Source organism: Pyrus communis, chromosome 2 (genome assembly GCF_963583255.1).
Source record: "Pyrus communis chromosome 2, drPyrComm1.1, whole genome shotgun sequence".
Classification (NCBI taxonomy): Eukaryota; Viridiplantae; Streptophyta; class Magnoliopsida; order Rosales; family Rosaceae; genus Pyrus; species Pyrus communis.
The window spans coordinates 5,615,971-5,629,884 of NC_084804.1; the positions used below are offsets into that span (position 1 = coordinate 5,615,971).

The following is a 13,914-nucleotide window of genomic DNA, read 5'->3' on the forward strand; positions in this document are numbered from 1 at the left end:
TATATTGTCATTCGGTGAATTCAAACTAATTTTTGTTTAGTATGTGATTCAAATTTACCATATGGCATAAATATATATACATGTATTTTTATGTATATATGTTCTTTTAGTTTCAGATCCAAGGGATTTGAGCACATTAATCAATGCATTCAGACCATTGAAATTTGATTCAATGGTTACAAATAAGGAACCTCTCTGAAAGTTCTAATAATTGTAACTATTATCAAATTTTAATGACCTCAATGGATTAATTAGTGGCCTCAGATCTTTAGATCCGGAGGAGATCCGGTTCCCATTAAATATATCTTCTTGGCCAACAAATTGCAGACTTTTTAACAGTTATTCCCAACCGAAATGAGAAGCAATTATTGCCAGTATGATATCGTTGTCACTATACAGCTACGTTAATTGACTAAATTCACCATTCGTTACGGGGTTATTGCACAGTCACTAGTGGGTAAAATTGTAAAATGACAAAACACGGATAAATGTTCATCCTAGTCCGACGTAAGGATATTCTAATCTCGAACAGGAGCATAGACTTACACGTGTCCAAACATCTCCAAATTATTTTATTCATTTCTTCGTCCTCACTGCATTGGTATGCAGCAAAGCAAACGAACATTTCCCGGCACAAAAGCAAAAGACTCACTGAGAATACCTGTAGAGAGAGAAAGAGAGGGGAGAGAGAGAGAGAGAGAGAGAGAGACCTGCAATGGCGGAGGAGAAGCCGCTGAGGAAGATAGCGGAAGCATTCAAAGAGCTGGAGGCAGCCGTAAACTCCCAAGTGGCGGAAGTCGAGGTCGCTCCCTTCTCTCGCGCGTGCTCGCTCGTTTCGCCTCTGTTCGGCTGCTTGGGCATCGCCTTTAAGTTCGCCGAGATGGACTACGTCGCCAAGGTACGGGATCCCATTTTCCTTTTTTTTTTTCTTTTTTTTTTTCTTTTTTTTTCTGTTTGGTTGCCGAGAAAATCACAGAAACGAGCTCAAATCAAAATCTGAAACATTTGCTTCAAGTTGATCAGTTTCTGGATTGTAACAGGTCCATGATCTGTCGGAGGCGTCGAATTCAATATCGACATTGCAGGTTTTGCTCGATCGCGATATTGAAGCGGGTTGCGTGAGAAAAGGCGGTAGTCATTCGAGGAATTTGTTGAGAGTGAAGCGTGGGATCGACATGGTTAGAGTGCTCTTCGAGCAAATTATAGTCACCAAGTACGTATTAATATTATCCACTTAAATTAATAAGCTTTTCAGTACAAAGTTAGCTGGGATTATATCAAACTTAATAGGGACTGTTTGCGAACAAAAAATCCTTGGAAGACTACATTTTGCGCCATAAATTTACGAACTTTTGCACATATGGACTGCAACTGTTAGACATTCCTTCAATTTTTGCATCAAGTGAACACTATCTAAACCAATTTAAGCGTAGAAAGAATACGATGTCGAATATATTCTTGCTGGAAACATAACGCGAAGCAGCTGCAGTAGTTGTACAATCATTCATGGATGTGTTCCATTTGCTGCATCTCATTTGTTGTTTGTAGCTGCTGCAGCCACCGGGCGTTATGCTTAAGGCGAGAATGTATTTGCGTTGATTTGCTTCTGTTAAATTGGCTTAAACTTTAAATGGCGACCGTTTGGTTATTGATACGTTTGTTTTAACATACACATTTAACATTTTGGTTATTGATACGTTTGGATGCTGAAGTAACATTATGTGTTTAAATTGTACTAACATTATGCAGTAGTTGTACAATCATTCATGGGTGTGTTCCATTTGCTGCATCTCATTTGTTGTTTGTAGCTGCTGCAGCCACCGTGCGTTATGCTTTGGGCGAGAATGTATTTTCTTTTATTTGCTTCTGTTAAATAGGTTTAAACTTTAAATGGCGACTGTGTGGTCATTGCTACGTTTGATTTAACGTAAACATTTAAACAGAGCCAAAGTGAAATTCACTTCGGGTAAGCGGTCGGTCAAGGTTGAATTTCATACAAAATTATGTGGATGCTGAAGAAACATTATTTGTACTGACATTTCCTTACTTTCGAATGAAAGGGGAAATTCTCTGAAGGATCCAGCTTCCAAGGCTTATGCACAGGTGTTTGCTCCCCACCATGGATGGGTCATCAGGAAAGCTGTTGCTGCAGGGATGTATGCGCTTCCAACTAAGAAACAACTACTGAATAAACTCAATGAAGATGGTGAGTGTATTACAAGATACTACATTCGTTTCTTAAATTCTTTATCTCAACAAAGCGTTTGATTTGGCTGCAATAAGAGTTGCATTTGGATAACTTCTGAATACGAAGCTTTCCATCGTTCACATTGCGTATCTTTGTACACTGTTTTAGATGCTTTGAGGTCTAGCGTCGACATGTTAAACACTTACCGCCTACCAAGTATGTCACTTTGCCAATGGATTGTGAGACGGGGGAGGAAAAACCTTGGAGTGGTTTCGATTTATCTTCCTTGTTTCGAAGAAACTTTTACTTGTTTTGTTATAACTTGACTAGCCTCGTATTAACACCGCTCTTTGCCTTCCACTTTGTTGCTTTCAGAGAACTCAGCAAGAGTTCAAATGCAGAGTTACATCGCTGCTTCGGCACCTCTAATTCTGTACATCGACAAACTCTTCCATTCGAGGAAATTGGGCATAGATTGGTAGAGCAGAACTTGCATTGTACTTACAGAGATTTGTTCTTGACACTGTAAGCTGTGTCATTTCTAACCAAACTGTAAGCTATGCTGATAAACGTTTCTGTTTACAACTGCATTGGGAATGTGTATTTATCTTCGAATGAGATTATATCAGCGCCGCTGTTATGACCTGTTCGAAGAGGACGGTGGATTATACATCGCCACAACCGTCTTCTACAATTCGATTTCTGATTCTAATGTGCAAAGAGGAATGCCGGCCTCCTCGTCGCATGAATACAAAAGAACATCATTTCATATAACTCATCAACTCAACGTAGTCAAAATTGGGAGATGCAAGAATACATGATTGTCAAAATTGAGAGCTTAGGGAGTATTTGCATCTTCTGATGAAAGGTTAAGGGAATAAATTGCGATTCCATTCCGAGCAGCCGGGTTAAGTCCCCACCTTCCTAGACGAGGTTCCTGTCACAAGGGTAATCGGCGATGTTAGAAGCTGAGATTGTTTCCGTAAGGTGAACAACATGGAAACGCAACGGAAGAAAATGGACGCTGGATTATAAATATCCCGATGAAATAGTAAAGGAAGCAAAATTTAAGCTCTAGCAGCTTTACACTGGATTTCACAATTAATGCTTCAGCTTTCGTATCCACGAAGTTCAATCTTATGGTCGAACATTAGTCGAACATTCCTTTCAGTTGATGAAATTGAAAGGAATACAAGAAAAGCAAATACAAGAAGAGAAGGAAGGGAAAATCGAAAAGAAAAGAAAGGTCACCTTCCCGACTCCTGCAACTAGAAACTGTCCAGATTTTGCAAAAGCTAACGAATTCACAAATCCAACCTGCAGGGAACAAGAATATTGAGGAAAGAAAAAACTTGTTAAATTTTGATTTACAAGAAGCAAACAAGGTCTTTTAATGATTGATTTGGCATACCAGTGGGATGTTGTGTAACGGCTGAATCACTTTGCTTTCGCTTTTAATAGCCCATAATCGAACAGAGCCGTTACCAGCTCCTGATGCAGCAAGGTCGCTGCCACTACAAACAGCGACTGAACTAACCCAAGAATTTGTTGATGAACAATCGTAACTTTCAGAAGTGTGGTTACCATTTTCTGTACAACAGAATTCAATACCATCCCATTAGAACACAACTGACTGGGATGACAAGTGTTAACAGCATACGACTTGAAGCCAGAAAAACTTAATGTGTTTGGTATAAATTTACCTATGTGACCATTTGGGATTCTATCACCATCCTTTGGTTCAGCATTTTTCTGTGCAGCCAACAGAGGATGAGCATTCTTAGCTATGCAAACAGGCTTCTTCCGTAGCATGTCCCAAAGCTCAACACTTCCATCATCAGAGCCGGATAAGAATTCGTCATTGCTAATAAAACAACAACATTCCAAAGAAGATGCAGGGGCACGGAATACTAAACGAGACTCCTCTGGGACCTGTGTTTCAGGTAATAAACGATCCGCCAACGTGATTTGAATTAAGTTTTATTTACAAGCATTCCCCAAAACAAAATAAAGTATTTACTTCTTACCTTAAATAACTGCATACTTCGATCATGTCCCACAGTCAATACCCTTTCTTTCCGTAGGCAATCAATACTTAAAACTTCACCTTGATGACCAAATAATGTGTTAATGTAAGCTCTATCTTCTACATTCCATATCTTAACTGTTCGATCATATGAACCAGAAAACAGTTCTGAAGACCCTTGCCTGAAAGTTAAACATGAAACAGGTCCCCTGTGACCTGGAAAAGCCTGTTCACAAATAAAAAAAAATAAAAAATAAAAATTGATTAAGAACAGAACATAAAACCTTTTCAGATTTACAAATGTAGCTTCTAACAAAATTTGGAGAGAGAAGTGCAGAGTGTATGTGCATAATAAGATCACATATTTTACTGTCATACAAACAATACTTCCACAGGACTGTCTATCATAAATTATATAGAAAACCTCATCAGTGTCTTTAACATGACAATGCATCCCAATATATGGACGACAGATGAGTCAGCTTACAGATAATGCGGCTTTTGCCAAAATAAATTAGGTCATTCATACATGATTTGCATATAAGCCACAAAGCACTAGAGATTTTACTTTTACTGAACTTTCCTTATAGTATGAGAGGTCAACGACTCAACCGCATTCCTCTATCCTGACCAATTGAACTAAGTTTAAACTCAACATTTTTCCAAATATTAATATATTATTCTAAAAGTAAGAAATCAATCGTATTTACCAGAATATGCTCTCGTGTACGAGTATCCCACAAATGAACATGGCGATCTAATCCCCCACTTGCCAAATACCGACCATCAGAACTAACTGCTAGTGCTAAAACATGTTTACTATGCTTTTTAGCTCGACCTTGTGGATCCTTGACCCCATGGGACTTTAATACTGCATCACTAGGCCATAGATACTTTTCACTTTTCCCACTGTCTACATCCCAATGTAGAATGGTGCCATCCTTAGAAGCGGAAAAGCCCCTGAGGTCAACCTCAGACAGAGCCACAGCAGTAACAGGTTGTCGATGCTTCACTAATATCCGCAATTCATCAGTAGGTTCTGGCTTTTTAACCCTAAAATGAGAGAATTGAACATGAGAATTACAAACATGGTACCACAAAGTAACATATTAAATAATCGATATGCGAGCATACTTTTCTCCATTATATGCAACAACAAAAAACTACTTCCAAGATACCCATCAAGCTTAAAGTGTCAAACAAGAAAATGCTTAAGCAAGAAAGCTGATGGTAACATGATAGAATATGATCGAAGTACCATTAAACCAAGAACGAAATGCATAAAGCTCACAACTTTGAATCTGAATACCGATCAAATGCCACTTCAATTTGGTCAAGTTTTGAAACAATAACAACATCTACAATCTAGTCACTAAGAAAACTATCAAAATAACAGACACGGACAAACCAAATTTCGGCACAAACCGAAGGAAAATTGACACAGAAACTAGAAGTGCTGAAAAACAAGGAACCGAAAACACCAAAAGCAGATAAAAAGCTTCTAATAAAAGCAATTTCAACTGAAAAGCAAAAGAAAAGAAGGTAAAAAAGCAGTGATTACCTAGAAGCAATGGCACGGCGAGCTCGGCCGCTGTCCTCGAGCTGCTGCTGCTGCAACATCTTGCCAACAAGTGAGTCCATCTCGCCTTCCTTCACATCTTCTTCACCACTATCATCATCCTCATCTTCCTTCGCCCTCCTCAGCAGTTCCCGAGTGTTCTCCAAAAACTCATGCGCAAGCCTATTCCTCTTCTCGTCTGCCGTTTCCACTACAGCCTCCTCCTCCTCCTCCTCCGCCTCCTCCCCGCCGCCCTCGCCGTCCGACCCAACGTCGGCGTCGGATTCGCTCTCAATCTCATCGAGCTCGACTTTCCGGCGCTTCTTGGATTCGGCGCCGAAGAAGGGGTCATCGTCGAGAGAGAAAGCCTTGCCCTTTTTAGGTCCCTTGGGAGCTGAGCTGCCGCCTCTCTTCTTGTTCTTCATGATCGGAATCAATGCACGGAATGCGAGGGGAAATCGGAAATGGTGCTGCTTGCACTGGATTGCTAGGGTTTTGCGTTTTGGTTTAGGGTTTAAGGTTTAAGCGGCGAAGAAGACGGTGAGGGACATCTTTGTTATGGTGTTAGAAATTCGGGTCGGGGGTTTACCCAACATATCCATTTATAATGATCCGGATTCTAATTTCTCGGCCCAATGTTTTGTAACGTCGGGTTAGGACCCGGGAGGCAAGGATATGGATTTTACGATTTTCTTTAAATTTCCAAATTTACCCTTGAAATGCACTAATCAAATAATTCGTATCACCACGATATCAATTAACTTGCCCATTATTTATTTTAAAGGTTGAGTAGTAGACTTCGAACATGTCAGTTGATTAAAAGAGTGCAAGTTGAAAATCTCTATGTTGTTACAAATGAGAAGATTAAATTATGTATAAACGGTCATTCACACGTGCCGACCATCAACATGTATAGAGCTCATAATGGATCCAACCGTGCATGTGTGCGTGACTGCCTTCACAGTTCCTCTAGTGAAGGTTATCCCGCCACAGCACCAATAATTTGAGATGTCGCTCGTTTGAAACTGTTTCTTTTAAGGATACTTCTGCTCAAAAGTACTTTTAATAAAAACGCTTGCCTCGGTCAGAAAGCGATTCAAGTGCATTTTTGAACCCAGAAACACTTCCAGCTTTCTCTCTGAATATCAAGTTCTGAGTTTTCACAAACCGATTAATCACCTTTAGCAGTATACAATTACAGAAACATCAGAGTATGAGAATGTAATCAGGAAAACTTGTTTAAACATCTAAGTTTCCTTCAGCACCAAAAAAGAATCCATATATCAAGAATGGATCGTCCGATCGTTTCTCAGAAACCGGTAAGCCTAAGAAAGAAAACGGGTTTCGTCGTTAGTGGCTGAGCTGCTAGTGCTCGGAGGTCGCATCTCCTTCTGGGTCTCGCCGTTTCTTCTTTCCCTCTCCATGCCTCGACCGCCTCGGGGCCTCATCCTCACTTTCACTGTCATCATTTCTAGAGTTGTTTCCAGCACCATAATGTGCCTCATCATCTGGTCCCCCAGCCGAACCTGTCATATCTTGTCCTCTCCTGTCACCGGAAGATCCCCTTGGATCTCTCTTCTGCATCCGGTTAGGGTTTTGAGTTAATAGGGGCGGGGGTGGTGGAAACATTGGAGACATACCAGTTGGCCGACCACCTCGGCCTGGATGGGGGCCTCCCATAAATGGTGCTCGTCCAGGACCCATAATCCCAAACCCACCAGGCGGAAATCCAGGTTGTGGCCTTCCACGGAACATCATGCCAGGGTTGGGCCCTGTAAAATCACCTGAAAACCTGGGACCATACGGATTGAAACCCCGAGGGCCCATGCCAAAAGGATTTGGCATAACAAATCCGTCAGGGCCATAGGGCATTGCATCAGGACCCATCATTCCTGGGGGAAAACCCTGCATCCCGGGCATAGGTCTGCCACCTCTTGGTAGAGGCATGTGAGGTGGCCACATGACCCCTCCTCTGCCCCTTCCTCTGCCATCATTTCCTGCTCCGGGAACTTGACCGAAGCTATCTTCCTCATCTTCACTTTCTTCCTCTTCCTCCTCTTCATTGTCCTCAAATGGGACAATGTCTGGATTCTCACCACCATTCTCTGGATTGACTCCCTTTGCTTTTTCTTCTTCACGTTTTGATTCTGCTGCAATCGAAATTGCCTGTACGCAGGCAACGATAAACAACATTCAGATTCCGTCGAGCTTTGGCCATTCTAGAACATTAAATGAAAAGCAAAGAACACATTATAGTGCAAAACAGATCTTGTGCTGCCCCAGTAAAATTGACTAATTTTAAGGGCAACGCAAATGAAAACTAAGGAGAAATATAGACATAAATTCCTAAGTTAAAATAATTGATAGACATTGTCTAACTCTTTTTTATTTCTTTCCTTTTTAACCCTTTTTCTTTAATTTCTATTTTATTTCCCAAAATTTAACTAGTTTCTGTAAACTTTGAACATACCATAAGTTCACTATCTGGCTCAAGATAAAGCAAGGAAGCCAACTGCTCACCGACGGATTGCTCTAGCTCTTGACAATCTCTACTTATCTGCAAGAGTACAAGCATAACAATAAGCTCAAAAGTTTTTTCCGTCTTGACTCTTAAGGTATGTCTACAGAAAGTAGTAGCACATCAGCAAGCATACATGTCGACAATAGTAATCACTGCAGGTAAAAATGCATGGTTAAACAGCTAATAAAAAATAGGCGCACATAAAGAAGTTATTAACATAATATTCTATCAGATTAGTTCTATTTAAGCTCCAAGTGATGCATCAACAATTATATTTTTCGCATCAACACTTATATTTTTAAGAAGCACCCGGCCAAGATACATCATGGCATTATACAATGACTCTTCAGTATGATTCTAAACAATGCCGACTTATTTGTTAATACCACACACACGCGCAGACAAACCACAAAAGGACCTACAAAATACATGCATACAGATATATTCATGGATTGTACATTTAGTCATACAATATATTATACTATTTTTGAGGTTTTCGGTCATCAATTTAAGCTTGGTACTCCAGACCGTTCAGCAGACTCCGAGTCCCCTGGATTGTAACTTCCATTCTAATTAATAAAGTATGTCTTTTATAAATGTACGAACACGTTTTGGCTGGTTGAATCATGGATTAGCATGACAAACCTGCAGCCTACCGATACATATTGAAAATCCTGACAGAAATATAAATTGGGTGATTTCAAATCAATCAAGACAGAACAGACAAAAATCAAATAGTGTTTATATTATGAATTATCAACTGCGATTTCTATAGTTTTAGGGCTCCTGATTGTACCTTCACTGGTAGGTTCTCATTGTAGGGATTCCTCAAATGACGAGTTTTGTGAAAGGACAGTTCACATAGCTGCATCAAAGAAACTGCAATTAGACATCACATCTTATCCCAACTGCAACTTGACTCAAAGTGGGCACACAGATGGGAGTTTAGGTTTAAATGTTATGAAATGAAAGAGTGAAGTCCACATAACTTAAAAGCTGATACAAGTACAAACAACTCCAATCTTGATTCAAACCAACAATGTGAGAACATATAAACGAAAGAATGAATTAACTATTAAGATACAAGCCTCAAGAAAATAAAAAAAATACTGTCACTATAGCCAATAAGGAGCCGAAAAACCAAGGCACACTCATTAGCATGCCAATCAGTAAGAGTGAGAAGAACAGTAATAATAAAACAGACTTGATAATTCTAACAAGAAACTTTGTAGGATCCTGTCTGTTTGTTTGTATACCAAAAATATACCTTTAACCATTTGACAGAGAAATTTCGCCCATAATGTGCAGTTCCGTGTGCATATTTCCAGTTCCCTCCACCAACTGACCCACCAATTCTGGACATCATCTTTGCACAACCCTAGCAAAGAATAGGTGAATTTAATTCTAGCACCCCCAGTAGATAACTTAACATAACTAAAAATAGTAAGCAATGTGAAACACAATGGGATGCAATTTGCAATCCTACCTGGAAATGTCGAGTCCGGTTGACTGAGAAAATTAAAATCACATTTTCAGCAGAGTCAAAAGCTTCATTAAGTTTGGACTCATTGCTCCTTTGAGTTGCCCATACTCCTTGTTGTACAGATAATTCCAAATTTTCACGGTTGCAACTTTTAACAATAAAATACCTAAGGTTTGATGTTTGAAGTAAATAAGTATATCCAATTCAATAAAACGGGTGCACTAATTGGGAAGAAGAGTGAAACATGGATAGAGAAACAGTCAAGAGATTTCATTAGGTAGGAAGAATGATATGACGATTGACTACTACATTACGAAATTTGATGGGAAGATGATTATCACAATTTGACATTTGAAAAAATCAGAAAGCAGGTTGGCAGGGCACTTTTATATTTGAACCTATACAGCCATCATACAGCATAACTCCAAAACTAACGGTGAGTAGTAAGCACTGATGCAAACACTTTGGTAGCAAATATCAAGCAGCTTAAACTGATATGACACCCACATATTTGAACTTTTCTAACTTTATCTAGATGGCCCAAATCTACATTGTGGAACAAACAATCAAGATTACTATCAAACAAGCTTTTTGAGATTCACAACCTATATCTGTAGCACCTTAGCCCCCAACAATACCAAATGCAGTTTGACGGCCGGTACATATTTGACTCATGTTCCCCGGGAACTTTTCTGCATAGCCAGGTCAGAGTATGTTCCCGAATCTGAATGCTCTTTGACAGAACATGTATTTGGACCCTACAACTCAACACACCACCAAACCATTCATTATGGGATGGGATTCATGCACTTTCATTCCTGCTAGCACAACAAAAAACTTTGGACTTAACACCCCTACTATTGTTGCGCAGCCCTTCCTCAGGTTTGTAGAGTCGGGATTCCAGTTTACCCACAACAGAGGACCCGCCCCCAAACTCTGCACAAAACTCATCCAATTATTTTTCTATGGAACTTCCTCATCAACAAAATCACTGGTAGGTTGGACTTCTAGTTCTGGAAGATCAAGATACAACATCTTATTCAGCCAAGGTGCAACTTAAGAAATACGATCCTGATATGCCCTGAGACATACATCAGAATCTATCTAGGCACCATTGCACACTCCAATTGTCTTACGGAGAGTTTTTTGCTTCTTATTGCAACTCAAAAATCAAAATACATTTGCTTTGAGTACCCAGTTCTTTACTACCCTCTTCCCTCCCTACCTGCTGACAAGACAACTAATTTTTTCAGTTGTAAACTTGTAATAAGCCAAACATGTCAAGCTTAAACCCTACTTAAGAGTTCAGAACTGTCTTACACTTTCTTTCCTTTGGGAGTCTCCCAGAGTGTTTCAAGCAAGTTAAAATTAACACGCTACAGCCATATGCAACAAATACCACATCCCAGAGATAAAGATATAAACTTTTTTCCTAGCACCAAATAAGAGTGAAATTTACTGAGTTATTCAGCTGTTTCTTATTGCACTATTGCACCCACAAAAGTAAGTCTTGCCACATATTTCCTTACTGCTGTAGAACGGAAAAATAGAATCATACATCTTCCAATAACAAAGTATAAATAGGTCAAGAACTTAATGGGAGAAAGCAACCCCATGTACAGATCATAAAAAGAAAGTAAAGTACATATGAAGCAAAACCCGTACATAACATGGTCAAATATAAATTGTACAGAGTAATTATTTATAAAGTTAGCTAGTGTAGGTTTAAAGGAAGCTAGTTACAGCCAATAGAAGTGAACAGAACTTTTTTGGGAAATTATTTACCAAAAAATTTCTCTCTTATAAAAATGTCCATAAAAGAATACAGAAACTGATTTACAAAACCTAATAAAAAACCTTGGGACTCTGAACAAACCTAGATGTTCCTTGAGGCAAAGGCAATGCACTTCTATTTGCCTGATTAGCTAGGCCAGAAGGAAGATTTTGTGTCTGTGCGGGGCCAACCTGTTGTTGGGTTTGTTGAAGCTGTTGCTGCTGCTGAACATTCCCAGACTCAGCTGTAGTAGGTTTTCCCACAAAATTGTTGGGTGCTTGTGCAGGTTGATACTTCTCTCCTTGTTGGGGAAAACCAGCATTCCTTTGTTGATAGAACTTATTTGAGTTGTTGTAATTGTAAGAATTCAAATGCTGGATCTTCTGAAGGACTTCTTCCACTGGAGGTGGAGGTCCTGGCAGCTTTGCGTGTCTATACCGGCAATCAGGACCATTTGGACAAAAACCCAACTTGTACCTACAATGACAAAACCCTTCCATAAGAACAAATAAAACTTCGATAAATTCATGGTTTTATTCACGTCGAAACTAGACTCCAATATTTGGGATGAAGAAGTTCAAATAATGAGGAGAAGCAGCAACTTTAGATAATTTTGTTTCTTCTACCCTCCAGTTATGAACCTCGAATCGTCGAAATCATATGATCGCAGAATACCAATATCAACAATTCCTAAGGAATCCACAACATCAATATCACAATACGACAATTGAACTCAATTCAGTACAACTTTAACCTATCCATTAAGTTCAAGATCAGAATCACCACCTAGTTGAAACAACCAAATTCAACCAAAAACTAACAAAGATGAATCAGGAAATTGGCAGAGAAAAGCAAGCCCATACATATTACACTCTTTGATGTCCTCGTTAGTGTGCTTGTACACGCAGTCCTGCTCGCGGCACTCACCGTACAACCGGAAGAAGCGGCACACGGGCATGCGCGACTTGTCGTATTGGTGGAGGAACCCACAGGCATCGCCCTTCATACAAAGGCTGCGCAGCCAGTGACGACACACCGTCTGGCGATAGCTCCGCCCACCCATCCGGTTCGCATTCTGATTGGGCTGCGGCGCCACAGCGGCCTGGTTGGACCCCGCCCCGCCGGGCCCCGTGACGGCCGAGTCGGATTGCATCACGGAATAATTAGAAGTTGGGCCCGTGTTGGCGGGGCCCGCAGAGGCCGAGACGGTGGCGGCGGCATCGAGGCCGCCCTCGAAGTCGAAGTTGAGGACTCCGTCCGAGTCCTCCATTGGGCGAGCTTCGTATTCGTCTGGGTGTGAGGGTGGGTGGATGTTTGGGAGATTTGGGATTTGGGGGTTTGATCAGATAATTAGAGTTTAAGAGATTGTGATGAGAGAGGGGACAGAGATGCGAAACGTGCGTTTTGGGGATCTAGGATGATGAAGGAGGAAGGAGTGTCGGTTTCGACAGTCAACAGGGAGCAACAAAGGGCGCCAACACCAGGACGCGCAGAGGAGGAAGGGTTTAGGGCGGTCGGGGTCAAACATTTCGGCGGGTATTCGGGTTTGGGTTCTCGTTGCGTCCAATTCGGGTTGGAAGCAAAGTAGCAGTCTGGCCCAACCAAACGAGAAAGGCCTCTCATCTGGGGAGATGCTACTTTCATTTTCTTTTTTTATTTAAGTTCAACAACTCATAGATACTACCGTTACGATTTAGTGGTATTTTTTCACTTATAATTAATATAGTTATGCAAATTTAAAACGTAAAAGTCACATTTACATTTCGTCTGTTAAAGAACTTTTTGGTCAATAAGAAATATTAAATGTCCGTTCCATGTTTTTGGTAGTTGACATTTAATTTATTTTGCGGACATTTTCTTATTTACAAATTCCAAGATTTTATTTGTTTGTTTTGAAGAATATTTTTTGAAACTGTAAATCAAACTTTTCTCTTTTGGTCAGTGAAATTATAAATCAAATTATCATGATGGGTGACTATTGCGCAGCAAGCAACGAAGGAATCAAAAGGACTGTGTCGTGTCTCCATCGCATGGTTTCCATGTCAAGAGGATTCTCGCTGGATTATTTTTGTGAAGATTTTGAAGATTCTTCAATTACATTCGTTCATTGTATATTGTGCAGTTAGAAATCATTGTAAATTTTTTTATTTAAAATTGAATATAAACAATACCTAACAAAAATTAACCGCACAATGTACGATGAATGGATATGATTGAAAAATCTCCGGAATCCTCACAAACGGCGAGTATCCTCTCTGTTTTCATGCGCATCATTTGGCTTGATTGAATCTCGGCCGTCCACTTTTTCAAATGAAAACCAGCGGCTGTGACGGAGTTTCAAGAGAACAGGTGCCGCAAAAATGC

At 40.1% G+C, this 13,914-nt stretch overlaps 3 protein-coding genes across 3 annotated transcripts; 1 reads left to right on the forward strand and 2 right to left on the reverse strand.

Annotated features, from left to right (window-relative positions):
• The first annotated feature begins 626 nt into the window (after positions 1-626).
• LOC137725808 (accelerated cell death 11-like) lies at positions 627-2,876 on the forward strand. The gene is made up of 4 exons (XM_068464602.1): positions 627-898; positions 1,041-1,213; positions 2,061-2,206; positions 2,564-2,876. The coding sequence occupies exons 1-4, from the start codon at positions 716-718 to the stop codon at positions 2,668-2,670; spliced, it is 609 nt and encodes a 202-aa protein (XP_068320703.1). The 5' UTR covers positions 627-715; the 3' UTR covers positions 2,671-2,876.
• Positions 2,877-2,933: 57 nt separating this feature from the next.
• Positions 2,934-6,322, reverse strand: LOC137725807 (U3 snoRNP-associated protein-like YAO). The gene is made up of 7 exons (XM_068464601.1): positions 5,776-6,322; positions 4,925-5,267; positions 4,216-4,440; positions 3,892-4,120; positions 3,600-3,778; positions 3,440-3,505; positions 2,934-3,125 (listed from the first exon to the last, which is right to left on the reverse strand). Exons 1-7 carry the CDS (start codon positions 6,195-6,197, stop codon positions 3,027-3,029), a joined length of 1,563 nt encoding a protein of 520 aa, XP_068320702.1. The 5' UTR covers positions 6,198-6,322; the 3' UTR covers positions 2,934-3,026.
• A 595-nt stretch (positions 6,323-6,917) lies between these two features.
• On the reverse strand, positions 6,918-13,093 carry LOC137726617 (30-kDa cleavage and polyadenylation specificity factor 30-like). The gene is made up of 7 exons (XM_068465555.1): positions 12,414-13,093; positions 11,653-12,027; positions 9,780-9,942; positions 9,561-9,671; positions 9,090-9,158; positions 8,243-8,329; positions 6,918-7,938 (listed from the first exon to the last, which is right to left on the reverse strand). The coding sequence occupies exons 1-7, from the start codon at positions 12,818-12,820 to the stop codon at positions 7,138-7,140; spliced, it is 2,013 nt and encodes a 670-aa protein (XP_068321656.1). The 5' UTR covers positions 12,821-13,093; the 3' UTR covers positions 6,918-7,137.
• Between the last annotated feature and the right edge of the window lie 821 nt (positions 13,094-13,914).